The 13,507-nt window shown below is 41.3% G+C and overlaps 1 protein-coding gene and 1 long non-coding RNA gene across 3 annotated transcripts in view; one reads left to right on the top strand and one right to left on the bottom strand.

Annotated features, from left to right (window-relative positions):
• Positions 1–449: 449 nt before the first annotated feature.
• Positions 450–5,027, bottom strand: LOC106611582 (ankyrin repeat and SOCS box protein 5). Its single transcript, XM_014211949.2, has 7 exons — positions 4,738–5,027; positions 2,936–3,015; positions 2,737–2,844; positions 2,375–2,525; positions 1,907–2,041; positions 1,370–1,561; positions 450–1,214 (listed from the first exon to the last, which is right to left on the bottom strand). Exons 1-7 carry the CDS (start codon positions 4,952–4,954, stop codon positions 1,087–1,089), a joined length of 1,011 nt encoding a protein of 336 aa, XP_014067424.1. The 5' UTR covers positions 4,955–5,027; the 3' UTR covers positions 450–1,086.
• Positions 4,072–13,507, top strand: part of LOC106611583 (uncharacterized) — a 10,707-nt gene continuing 1,271 nt past the window's right edge. The window contains exons 1-5 of one of the 2 annotated variants that reach the window (XR_001330126.2): positions 4,072–4,175; positions 9,572–9,675; positions 9,813–10,084; positions 11,833–11,969; positions 12,249–12,323. This is a non-coding gene — a long non-coding RNA (uncharacterized lncRNA). Of the gene's footprint in view, positions 4,176–9,166; positions 9,312–9,571; positions 9,676–9,812; positions 10,085–11,832; positions 11,970–12,248; positions 12,324–13,507 lie in introns of those variants that run through there. The other variant, XR_001330129.2, reaches the window with a different exon arrangement.

Genomic DNA, 13,507 nt, shown 5'->3' with positions numbered 1-13,507 from the left:
GGAGGAAATGACAAATCCAGGCTTTGCAGCCACTTGAGAACTTCTCGTGGCAATTCTGTCTTTTTGGTAGGCTGTGCATATGCCATTGTTAGCTAGCCAATCAGCTGTAGCTCGCTTCTATGAACCAGCCACATGCTTATGACATGACACGAAAATATTATTTATTGTCGCTGTTACTTTTCCTATTCAGTATTTAGCTAAAGTTGTTGCTATAAAATACTGAGTCTTGTAGAAATATTTTGGTAAACGAGCAGGCTAAGTTAACCCGCTTACTAGCCCATATGATATGATACATTTCACATGTTGATCAACAGTTCTATGGCAACGGCCCTACTTCTTCTTTCTCCCGGGAAAGTGAATGTTTTCACGGGAAGGTACATTGTTGCAAAATGTTGCCACGCACTGAAAGCAGCTTGCTTTTGAAAGACTTGCGTAATGCAAACTAAACCTTGAATTCAAAGCGTTTTAATAAGATAATAGCTCACAGCTCAGACAATGATATTGCACGTAATAAAACACATCAAGCAAGCAAATGTATATCTATATTTTGGAGGATATGAATGCATGAGTGAATTGTTCTCCATAATGGTAAGGATTTTGGTGAATTTCAAGTTTTGCCAATGCATAGGTCTAACGTAAATCACAGAACAAGGTGATAAACCATTATAGTGTAATAATAAAAATTAAGCACATTTTGTCATAAAACGCTGGCACTTTAAATTTTGCTATTGTACAGTATGAGCATATGTGCCAGCCATTTTTATTGACTAAATAGCGAAAAGAGGCACTCAATTTCTAAGTGTGTTTAACAATTGAGCTCTGGATTTACATGAATCTCTCCCTTGAAAATGTTCATAGCAAACCATGGTTGTTGGTCATTGCTCCAATCCCAAATTTGAGTATTTGATCTTGTGAACCATACTAAAATCAAGTATAAGCTAAATCAAGTATGTATTTCATTCCTTAAAGTGCCAGTTGTGTCAAAAGTGCTCCTTCAACCATTGCAGGCTGTTGAGTTCCCATGAATGATTGACACATGGAAGAAGCCACCACCACAGCATATGAAATTGTGATGTTCTCTGCTTATCATCTGTAGTGGAGGTAGCTCTTGAGGGGATTGGGCAGGGGTAGATGGTTGATGAGGTGAAACCTGTCGCGGCCCACACAGTCACGGATGCGCTGTCGACACAGCTGACTCAGTGGTTGGGGCGTGGCTGAAAAAAAGGAAAAAACATATCATGATGGTTTTGTTTAAAAAATATAATGAAAAGCTAGTTGGACTTGGGTAATGAAGCAAAAACACTATGAGACTTTGGCTATGGGAATGTACAGATTTCAAAAGATGACTGGATAAGCCTATAGAACTTACCCTCATAGACCAAAAGGAACCCCTCTGTCAGGCTGCTGGGGGGAGCGGCCTCCACAGGTCTCTGGAACTCCATGTTCCTGGCGTTGATATCTGCCCCAAAGTCCAACAGCAGCTTAACAATGGCTGTGCAGTCCTTTTCAGCGGCAGCATGTAAGGGAGATTCCATATATATACCTTTCTGTACATTTGCTCCTGTGTGGAGGGAAACCAAGGTAAGCATACTATGGATTTAATACACATTTAATAGTCCTTGGTCATTCAGTTACAGGAATTGAGTACTCTATCGCTGGTATAACATGATGTATTTAGACTTGTGTACACTTTTATGCAGGTGGGTACAACATATTAGTGGTGTAGAAAAGAGCAGATGCGCCGAGCTATCCCACCCAGGCCAAGCTACTACTGCATAGTGAGAGTGTTATACATATACTGTACATTTCACTACTTTGGGAGACAGTAATAATCTTACCACTAGTTTTCACTCCTCCTCTCATCATACTATGGTGCTTTGGCAGAGAAGAGGTGCACGTGCCTCACCTTCCCTCAGCAGCCTCCGGACACACTCTATCTCCTGAGAGACACAGGCGGTGTAGAGGGGCGTTCCCAGGTGAGGAATTTCAAAGTCCACATCTGCTCCCCATCTGACTAGAGTCTCCACACACTCACTGCTGCCTGCCCACAATGGGCACATACATGGAAGTCATTAGGATCGGCTTTCCGATTACTGCGGTGGGTGTCTTAGCTAATTATTTCTGCACCCGTAATATCCTCTAAGCATTATGGGACATACTCTTGACTTGAATTATGTTTGTGTATCTCAAACTTGCACTGTTATGTCAAATACTGTACTCTGATTGGTGACATTTTGATTCAGATTTTTAAGTTTAATGTATTTGCCTCAATCCCAAGTTAAAATACAGCCCAAAGGTCAGTGAAGCATACTTCAAGGTTTGTACTAGATTAATTAAGATAAGGATGTTGGAGTGATACAGGTACTGAGCATACCTTTACTGCTGGCTTCATGAATGGGCGAGGGCTGAAATACCAGCGCCTCGGGTTTGGCCCCGTTCTCCAGGAGGACCTCTGCACATGATACACTACCCACTGAGCAAGCGTTGAACAGGGGAGTTACCCCGTCAATGGTGGTGACGTTCACCTGCACAGAGTCTCATGTTAACTCTGACCGCTCAGCTGAATAAAATAGCACCATTTTGGGGCAGAGGAAAAATAACAAATTACAGAGAACAAGAAGTATTTTCAGAAGCCTTATTGACACATTTCTTAATTCATTATTTACTAATAATTATTATTGTTTCATAAAAAATATAGTATTCTTGATTATAACTGTATCTTCTCCAGTGACTCACGTTGGCTCCTGCAGCGACCAGAGCTCTGGCACATGCTACATGGCCTCCAAAGCAGGCCTCGTGGAGAGGACTCACATGGTCTATAGTGACCGCATTTACATTGTGGCCCTGTGGGAGCAGCAGAACACAACCATAGTACATTGCAGAAGGTAAGCAGTGGGTGCACACACTGAATTGAATTGGATTACCTTTGGCTCACCTGTAAAAGGAGATTCCTCAAGGCGAAGAGATGACCTTGGCATGCAGCATCATGTAAGGGTGAGCGGTCTGCCCAGGACCCTGCAGCAAACATAAATGCTTATGTCACTCATAACAACTTACAGTCTTACAGTTTTGATGAACGATTCCATTTCACTGGGCAAACACACACACCTGGGTCAAACGCCAGATGTGTTCCAGACTGCCTCATCATTGTTGCCTCCCTCCATATCACTGAACAATAACACTGCTGAAACTATTGTATTCTATTTCTCTTAGTTTGAGGTAAAGTACTAAAGTTCCATGCAGTTCAATCGTGGGATGAATATATACTGAGCCAATATGTCTACACTGGGAATAGCAGTAAAATCGCTTGACTCTCGGTTCAAGTTATCTTGAAATAACCTGCTTGATGTAGCAATCAAAGACCAAGCCACTGTAAATCAGAAACAAAACGTGTTCTGTGAACTACATCTAGCTACATCACTGACCTTTAATGACGCACAACAATATTTTACTTTGTGTTGCTGTTTGCTGCATTGGTGCTCCCTTTCCATGGACCAAGCATGTTGGCACACTGTCTGTCACTGACACTGAGAAGTTTAAGTGCTGTTTTGGTGTGCAGGTCTGTCTACAGTACACATACCTTATTCGTAGACGCTAACTGCTTTAGCGCCTATTGACGATAGTATCTTCTGACTGGGGGAGTTTTGTTAAGAGCCTTGAAGCTTGCTCTAAACATTAACACGCAACACTTGCGGTACGTTTTTGGAAACATAAGGAATGTATCTTGGGCTCCCGAGTGGCGCAGCGGTCTAAGGCACTGCAAGAGGTGTCACTACAGTCCCTGGTTCAAATCCAGGCTGAATCACATCCAGCTGTGATTGGGAGTCCCATAAGGCATTGCGCAATTGGCCAAGAATTGTCTGGGTTTGGTCGGGGTAGGCTGTCACTGTAAAATAAGAATTTGTTCTTAACTGACTTGCCTAGTAAAATAAAAAATAAATAAAATCTTTCATATCAGCGAGAAATAATTTTCTAAAGACAAACGGTTACATTTCTAAATACCTTCATAGGGTTAGTGTTCCCACACAGCCATATCTCCATGATACATCACGGCCACCAGTTCTAGTTAGCTATCTAGCGTGCTCCGAACACCTGCGTGGAAGCGTAACAGGGAGGAAATGTAGTTTGTCAGCTGGAGGACCACACAGCTTGTGGATCTCTGCACAACTTCTACTGTAAGTGTCTTTTTTTTATTTGAAAGATTATTTCTCGCTGATTTCGAAAACTGTTTTGAAGCGATGATTATTGACTTTTTTAAACGTTAAAACACAGCGTCGGAATTGTAGTTCTCATGGAGCCAAATGTGGCCGAATGTAACCGCTGAAAACCCTACATAAGGAGAAGGGTTTTCGAGAGCTATAGTACATGACAGTCAGGAATGGAAACTAGGGCAAGGGGGTGGGGAGGCACCGCGTGGTCCCGTTCTATTAATACAGCAGGGTAGAACTTGAACTGACCAGTATGTACTGTGTATACACAGTCACGTTTCAGGTAATTTTCATGTTAAGGTCAATAAAGTGAGATTATGCGTTATTCTCAGTATTCAGGGTGTAGCCTAATCATAAAACAAGAGACCATTCCATCAGTTAATCTCATCCTAAATATGAACTCTTCAGTTTACAAGGCAAAATGCAATGGCAAATATAAATAGCATAATCATTTGAATATAGTCAGTATTCCAATGTTCCAATTTTTTGGGACAATGGATCAATGTAATAGAGAGATGTGTGTACTCACTGTGTCCTTGACCAAAATCATAGAACTCTGCAGATATCCTGGCTGCTTCCTTGCGGTTCCCTCTGATGATGTAAAAGTAGGAGAGGCAGTTGAGGCTTATCTTAATAAAGAGCTTGAAGCAGAACAGTGCCAGTATGGTGAGGTAAACATTGGAATAATGCAGCGAAGCAAACGGATTCTCTGTTTCCTCTGTCATATTGCCCCCTCTTTTGAACATGGCTCTGCTATACTGAGGGGATCATATGCCACTCTCAAGCAGTCCTCACTGAACTAGCTGATATAATATTGTCCAGCTGCTGTTTCTGTGCCTGTATTAAAATAGTGGCTCTCGTTGTCATTGTGGTGCAGTGGAGTGCCATTTCTATGATGGAAGTCAATATCATCCTGTAATCATGATAAAAAAATGTTTGAACAGTCAAAGCATGGAGCAGTGTCCACTATTGGTTGCAATGCATTTTAGGGGCTAAATGCATTGCAACTTGTAAACCAGATTGTATATGGTCCAAAATAAAGTTATTCCATAAGGAGTAGGGAATGGTAAAATGTCGAGTGCACTTTTAATCCAGGAACAAGGACAATGCCTACATCAAGGCTACATTTCCAGCTGTACATAAATAAGACGGATCGTTTTTAGTATGTTGTATATGCAGCAGAGGGCAGTATAGGCTAGCTCATGGGTTTTGACTAGATATAGAGATCAGTTTATGTCAAAATTGACCTTTCGTAGCAGGTTAGGATAACTTGCAGTTTAGGAGAATTAACGTAGAAGGTTAGGAGAATTACATTAAGGTTAGATTTAGGGCTAGCTAAAATGCAAAAAAGACATTTGACATACACTGTATCTTTTCTAGATCCGCTTGAGTGTCCAGAGAGGACAGAAAGTGAAATAATTCAGGAAAAGCTTGAGGGAAAACACACAACAAGTATTTCAATTAACAAGCTAATGTTAGCTAGCTAGCTGGCTAGCCAGTAAATTCTTTGTTATAGAGAGATTGAAATTTAGATAATGGCTAACTGGAGGAAAATGGGGGAGGGTCATCTCTTAAAAAAAAAAATCTAATCCAGGGGAGGGTCATGTAATTTGTTATTTATTAAATCTGTTTTTGAATTAGTTCCTTACTAGGCTATAAATTGATGTGTGTCCGATGCCACCCCTAATCTCTGATTCTCCGCTGGGCACTCAATATCAGGTGCGCCTATAGGCTATTTAGTGTGGTCTCAATCAAATGATCCATAGCCTATAGGCTACAAAGGGCATGCACAGAGCAAAGTTATATTTCAAAGATAGCTGCTGGGATGGTATAAATTAAACTAGGCTGCATTACACACTGCAATGGATATTACAATCCTGAGCTCCGGACTGTTCAACTTTTTTGTTTGCTGTTTAAGCAATGGCTGTGCTCTGTAGGGCTACGATGGCAGTTCAGGAGGAGAGTCAAATCCTCTTCTGATTTTTTTATTTATTTATTAGGCCTAGTCCAAAAAATTAAATATCTTGCGTGCGGACTACCCTATAGCCTATTTTCTGTTCGGTTTGAGAAGGAGAGCATTAAGTGAGAAGGAGGACCGGAGGTCAACTTTGATAGCTTTCTACTACTATAATTGATTTTCTTGCCCATGATGTAGGCCTATTTATCCGAGTTATTGACCTCACAATAAGCCAGATTCGAGTAACTTACATTGTGGTGCTGAAACTTGAAGCAATCAATTGGAAATGGACAGCTCTTGGTGATGAAAGTAGGCAAATTCGAGTAGGCATAATTCATTTCAACAGTCTTCATTTTAATCCAACTTTGCTAACAACAAGAAGGCTTTGTGTTGGAGCCTATTTCTTCCTATTTAAGAAATAAGAGGTAGGCCTACCTGTTTTACAGAGGAAATTAAGCTACAGGCTGCTATATCCATAGATTTGTTGGTCAATTGCTGTGTCAGTGAAGGGCTGTTAAGTTAAAACCAAGACTCAATTTGAGGGGGTAAGATAGGGTATGCCATAGGCCTACCTTTTATTAAAGAAAATGGCAAAAAGCACAGGCTTGTTAGCTTTAGATTTGGAAGAAAATAAAACGGATCCTAATATATAAAGTGATCTATAACAGAGCTTAGGTCCTTTTGATGCTTTATACTACAAACAAGATGTAAAATACCCGGGAAAGACGTGACTCCGATACATATGGGGATATCATTGTTTCGTTAACATTCAGAGGCTGATCTACAACCAATAGGTGAGGAAAGGAAAAAATGACTTTGCTTGAGAAGTATTCTAATTCTATCACTATCAGTTGATTAAGCCATTCACTTTCTGCGCAATAGAAGATGATTAAATACAGACAGCTTTTAGGGAAACACTTGTGACCTCTTGTTGGGAAGAAGAGTAGCAAGCTGTTAAAGCTTACATTTTTCTGCATTGGTAGGACTACGCTGTCTGGGGTGGAAAGGTAGGCCAAACTTTTGAAAGTACCATGCTCAGATTCCTAATGAAGTCTCAGATTTAATTATTTGCAAACATGGACAGTTTTGTTGCAAACAAGAAATGCTGATTTGGCATTGGAGAAAAATGATAAGATGAACACAAAGGCCTATCTCTCTGTCCATTTTTATAGGGAACCCAAACCGGCTGCGTGCCTGCGCCATCGTGCCCACATTTATTTTGTCCCCCCACACCAAATGCGATCACGACACGCAGGTTAAAATATCAAAACAAACTCTGAACCAATTACATTAATTTGGGGACAGGTCGAAAAGCATTAAACATTTATGGCAATTTAGCTAGTTAGCTTGCACTTGCTAGTTAATTTGTCCTATTTCGCTAGCTTGCTGTTGCTAGCTAATTTGTCCTGGGATATAAACATTGAGTTGTTATTTTACCTGAAATGCACAAGGTCCTGTACTCCGCCAAATAATTCACACATAAAACAGTCAACAGAATCGTTTCTAGTCATCTCTCTTCTTTCCAGGCTTTTTCTTCTCTTGACTTTATATTGCGATTGGCAATTTTCATAAATTAGGTGCATTTCAAAAATTGTTTGACCAAATACAATGCTATTTCTCTGTAAACAAATTAACAACAGACTTTCAGCATGCTTATAGAGAAGGGCACTCAACATGTACTGCACTGACACAAATGACTGATGATTGGTTGAAAGAAATTGATAATAAGAATATTGTGGGAGCTGTACTGTTAGATTTCAGTGCAGCCTTTGATATTATTGACCATAACCTGTTGTTGAAAACTTAAGTGCTATGGCTTTTCAACCTCTGCCATATCGTGGATTCAGAGCTATCTATCTAATATAACTCAAAGGGTTTTCTTTAATGGAAGCATCTCTAATGTCAAACATGTAATGTGTGGTGTACCCCGCAGGGCAGCTTTCTAGGTCCTCTACTCTTTTCTATTTTTACCAATGACCTGCCACTGGCATTAAACAAAGCATGTGTGTCCATGTATGCTGATGATTCAACCATATTGGCATCAGCAACCACAGCTAATGAAGTCACTGAAACCCTTAACTAAGAGTTGCAGTCTGTTTTGGAATGGGTGGCCAGTAATAAACTGGTCCTGAACATCTCTAAAACTAAAAGCATTGTATTTGGTACAAATCATTCCTTAAGTGCTAGACCTCAGCTGAATCTGGTAATGAATGGTGTGGCGTTTGAACAAGTTGAGGAGACAAAATTACTTGGTGTCACCTTAGGTTGTAAACTGTCATGGTCAAAACATATAGATTCAGTGGTTGCAAAGATGGGGAGAGGTCTAGCCGTAATATAGAGATGCTCTGCTTTTTTGACACCACACTCCAAAAAGCAAGTTCTGCATGCTCTAGTTTTGTCTAATCTTGATTATTGTCCAGTCGTGTGGTCAAGTGCTGCAAGGAAAGACCTAGTTAAGCTGCAGCTGGCCCAGAACAGAGCGGCACGTTTTGCTCTTAATTGTAATCAGAGGGCTGATATAAATACTATGCATGCCAGTCTCTCTTGGCTAAGAGTTGAGGAGAGATTGACTGCATCACTTCTTCTTTTTATAAGAAACATGAATGTGTTGAAAATCCCAAATTGATTGCATAGTCAACTTACACACAGCTCTGACACACACTTATCCCACCAGACATGCCACCAGGGGTCTTTTCATAGTCCCCAAATCCATTACAAATTCAAGAAAACGTACAGTATTATATAGAGCCCTTATTGCATGGAACTTCCTTCCATCTCAAATAAACAGCAAACCTGGTTTCAAAAAACAGATTAAGCAACACCTCGTGGCACAACGCCTCTCCCCTATTTGACCTAGATAGTTTGTGTGTATGCATTGATATGTAGGCTACGTGTGCTTTTTTTTAAATGTATGTAGTTCTGTCCTTGAGCTGTTCTTGTCTGTATTATGTCGTTCTGTATTATGTTTCATGTTTCGTGTGGACCCCAGGAAGAGTAGCTACTGCTTTTGCAACAGCTAATGGGGATCCTAATAAAATACCAAAACTGCGTGACCTGATCGCGTCTGGTGTGGATGGAAAAAATTAAAACACGCGCCCACCCGGTCTAGTCAGCATGTAAGGCTCTGGTCTGTCCAAGAAGTGATGGTAAGTTGTAGACATGTTCTCTGCTATCCACTTTGTTTTAATTATTATTTGGGGTATAGTGGAGGGTCACTTTTTTTTTAAAGAGTTCAGGGAGGGTTTAGGTAAAATATATTTTACTGAACCGAGGGCTGTCCATTTTCATTTCAGAGAGATCAAATTTTCTTCATGTAACCCTTATTATAAATAACGTTCACTCCCTTACTGTAGCTAGCTAATGTTAGATAATTGTAACACTAACTAGCTAACGTTATTTGTTGCAGAGGAATGTCACCAATACCACCTTCTTGATCTTCACTGGCCGTCAATACACAGTTGAGACCCTTTGAAAGGAACTCTTCATGAACATTGGCCTTAGAGCTCTGAGGTAGGTAGTTAACTAGCTGTTATTATGGGGTGACATTATTTGATTGATATGACTGACATACCACCCATGTTAAATGCATTTCTGAACTTCTTGCATTTCATGTCGTTGTTGTCTTTATTTCTATTGGATAATGGCAGAGTCCACTTTGGTATGGATGGCTCTGCGAATTAACCCCACTGAGAGCAAAATCAGAAAGGGATCATCCCCCCCTGTGCTGGAGATCCACCTCACCAATGACAGTCTGCTTCTTTCACTCGACTGTGGAAATCACCTACGGGGATATACTGGGCTAATTCACACTGGGCTGGAACAAAGCCTGCAATCTCAGCAGCCTTCGAGGATTGCAGCTGCCTATCTCTGCCACAAAGCACTACTCTTTTGTTCTTGGCATGAACCCATATAGTTCCAGGTATGCCTTTCGATTGCAATCATTCTAACATGAAATTGTGTCCTCTACCACACACAAACACACACATTTGATCGCAGACTGACAGAGAACTGTGAACAGATACAGTGGGGCAAAAAAGTATTTAGTCAGCCACCAATTGTGCAAGTTCTCCCACTTAAAAAGATGAGAGAGGCCTGTAATTTTCATCATAGGTACACTTCAACTATGACAGACAAAATGAGAAAAAAAATCCAGAAAATCACATTGTAGGATTTTTTATGAATTTATTAGCAAATTATGGTGGAAAATAAGTATTTGGTCAATAACAAAAGTTTATCTCAATACTTTGTTATATACCCTTTGTTGGCAATGACACAGGTCAAACGTTTTCTGTAAGTCTTCACAAGGTTTTCACACACTGTTGCTGTTTTTTTGGCCCATTCCTCCATGCAGATCTCCTCTAGAGCAGTGATGTTTTGGGGCTGTCGCTGGGCAACATGGACTTTCAACTCCCTCCAAAGATTTTCTATAGGGTTGAGATCTGGAGACCGGCTAGGCCACTCCAGGACCTTGAAATGCTTCTTACGAAGCCACTCCTTCGTTGCCCGGGTGGTGTGTTTGGGATCATTGTCATGCTGAAAGACCCAGCCATGTTTCATCTTCAATGTCCTTGCTGATGGAAGGAGGTTTTCACTCAAAATCTCACGATACATGGCCCAATTCATTCTTTCCTTTACACGGATCAGTCGTCCTGGTCCCTTTGCAGAAAAACAGCCCCAAAGCATGATGTTTCCACCCCCATGCTTCACAGTAGGTATGGTGTTCTTTGGATGCAACTCAGCATTCTTTGTCTTCCAAACACGACGAGTTGAGTTTTTACCAAAAAGTTATATTTTGGTTTCATCTGACCATATGACATTCTCCCAATCCTCTTCTGGATCATCCAAATGCTCTCTAGCAAACTTCAGACGGGCCTGGACATGTACTGGCTTAAGCAGGGGGACACATCTGGCACTGCAGGATTTGAGTCCCTGGCGGCGTAGTGTTTTACTGATGGTAGGCTTTGTTACTTTGGTCCCAGCTCTCTGCAGGTCATTCACGAGGTCCCCCCGTGTGGTTCTGGGATTTTTGCTCACTGTTCTTGTGATCATTTTGACCCCACGGGGTGAGATCTTGCGTGGAGCCCCAGATCGAGGGAGATTATCAGTGGTCTTGTATGTCTTCCATTTCCTAATAATTGCTCCCACAGTTGATTTCTTCAAACCAAGCTGCTTACCTATTGCAGATTCAGTCTTCCCAGCCTGGTGCAGGTCTAAATTTTGTTTCTGGTGTCCTTTGACAGCTCTTTGGTCTTGGCCATAGTGGAGTTTGGAGTGTGACTGTTTGAGGTTGTGGACAGGTGTCTTTTATACTGATAACAAGTTCAAACAGGTGCCATTAATACAGGTAACGAGTGGAGGACAGAGGAGCCTCTTAAAGAAGAAGTTACAGGTCTGTGAGGGCCAGAAATCTTGCTGGTTTGTAGGTGACCAAATACTTATTTTCCACCATAATTTGCAAATAAATTCATAAAGAATCCTACAATGTGATTTTCTGGATTTTTTTCTCTCATTTTGTCTGTCATAGTTGACGTGTACCTTTGATGAAAATTACAGGCCTCTCTCATCTTTTTAAGTGGGAGAACTTGCACAATTGGTGGCTGACTAAATACTTTTTTGCCCCACTGTAGTTAAAGCTATGGAGAGTCTGGATGTCTTCTCTATGTTCAGCTTCTCCCACGTGAAGGAGACGGTGAGGAGGCAGAGCTGCAGGTGCTGTGCTCCTAGACCAGGCCATCCTACCAGGAGTGGGCTACATCATTAAGAACAAAACCCTGTTTTACCCCAGTCTTCACCCTTCTATTAAGGTGGGTAAGGCTGATACACCATCATCATTTTAGACAAACACATTATGAGCAAGCTCAAGTCATATTTTGGATTGCCTCTAGGTTGTTTAGTGCGGTTTAGAAATGGGCTTTGGATTAATTTATTCATCACTGTTGTGACTGAGTAGTGTACTGTAGATTCAGAACAATGATGCATTGTTATAATTTTGCTAAATGGTTCAAATTTCATAATGCTAATTAAAATGGAACCAAATCAATGGCATGTGTATAACTGTCCAAATTTTGATTGCCATCTTTTAGGTCAAGCAGCTCATGGAAAACAAGGTCCACCATTTTGTGAAAATGACATAAGATTTCACTCTTCTATTTTACAAGGTAGGCTACACATATCAATACAATGGAAGCAATATCCTATATGCTAAATTACCACTTAATTTGACAAAGACACTGTACAGTAGTTTTAAAGATCATGTATTATCAGCCAAAGTGAAAACGGGTTTAAAAAAAAAAAACGTATTTACATAAGTATTCAGACCCTTTGCTATGAGACTCAGAATTGAGCTCAGGTGCATTCTGTTTCCATTGATCATCCTTGAGAAGTTTATACAACTTGATTGGAGTCCACCTGTGGTAAATTCAATTGATTAGACTTCATTTGGAAAGGCACACACCTGTCTATATAAGGTCCCACAGTTGACAGAGCATGTCAAAGCAAAAACCAAGCCATGATGTCAAAGGAATTGTCCGTAGAGTTCAGAGGCAGGATTGTGTCGAGGCACAGAACTGGGGAAGGTTACCAAAACATTTATGCAGCATTTAAAGTTCCCAAGAACAGAGTGGCCTCCATCATTCTTAAATGGAAGAAGTTTGGAACCACCAAAACTCTTCCTAGACCTGGCTGCCCGGCCAAACTGAACAATCGGGGGAGAAGGGCCTTGGTCAGGGAGGTGACCAAGAACGGGATGGTCACTCTGACAGAGCTCTAGAGTTCCTCTGTGGAGATGGGAGAACCTTCCAGAAGGACAACCATCTCTGCAGCACTCTACCAATCAAGATTGAACTCTTTGGCCTGAATGCCAAGCGTCATGTCTGAGGAAACCTGGCAACATCCCTATGGTAGAAGCATGGTGGTGGCAGCATCATGCTGTGGGGATGTTTTTCAGCGGTAGGGACTGGGAGACTAGTCAGGACTGAGGCAAAGATCCTTTATGAATCCTTTATGGTAACCTTCCCCAGATCCTTTATGAAAACCTGGTCCAGAGTGCCCAGGACCTCAGGCTGGGGCGAAGGTTCACCTTCCAACAGGACAACGACCCTAAGCACACAGCCAAGACAACGCAGGAGTGGCTTCAGGACGAGTCTCTGAATGTCTTTGAGTGGCCCAGCTAGAGCCAGGACTTGAACCTGATCGATCATCTATGTAGAGACCTGAAAATAGCTGTGCAGCAATGCTCCCCATCCAACCTGACAGAGCTTGAGAGGATCTGCAGAGAAGAAAGTAAGGATCTGCAGAGAAGAAAGTAAGGATCTGCAGAGAAGAAAGCACCCAAAAGTACTCG

The sequence above is a fragment of the Salmo salar genome, chromosome ssa09 (assembly GCF_905237065.1).
Source record: "Salmo salar chromosome ssa09, Ssal_v3.1, whole genome shotgun sequence".
Classification (NCBI taxonomy): Eukaryota; Metazoa; Chordata; class Actinopteri; order Salmoniformes; family Salmonidae; genus Salmo; species Salmo salar.
The sequence above is the reverse complement of the archived record's forward strand: the minus strand, read 5'-3'. Positions and strand labels throughout refer to the sequence as shown.

Excerpts from the sequence above, each read along its gene's own strand:
- LOC106611582 (XM_014211949.2), bottom strand. The coding sequence starts at position 4,954 with ATGTTCAAAAGAGGGGGCAATATGACAGAGGAAACAGAGAATCCGTTT. Across the intron at positions 3,016-4,737 it reads TGATTTTGGTCAAGGACACA|GGTCCTGGGCAGACCGCTCA; the intron begins GTGAGTACACAC and ends TGTTTGCTGCAG. Across the intron at positions 2,526-2,736 it reads TGGTCGCTGCAGGAGCCAAC|GTGAACGTCACCACCATTGA; the intron begins GTGAGTCACTGG and ends GACTCTGTGCAG.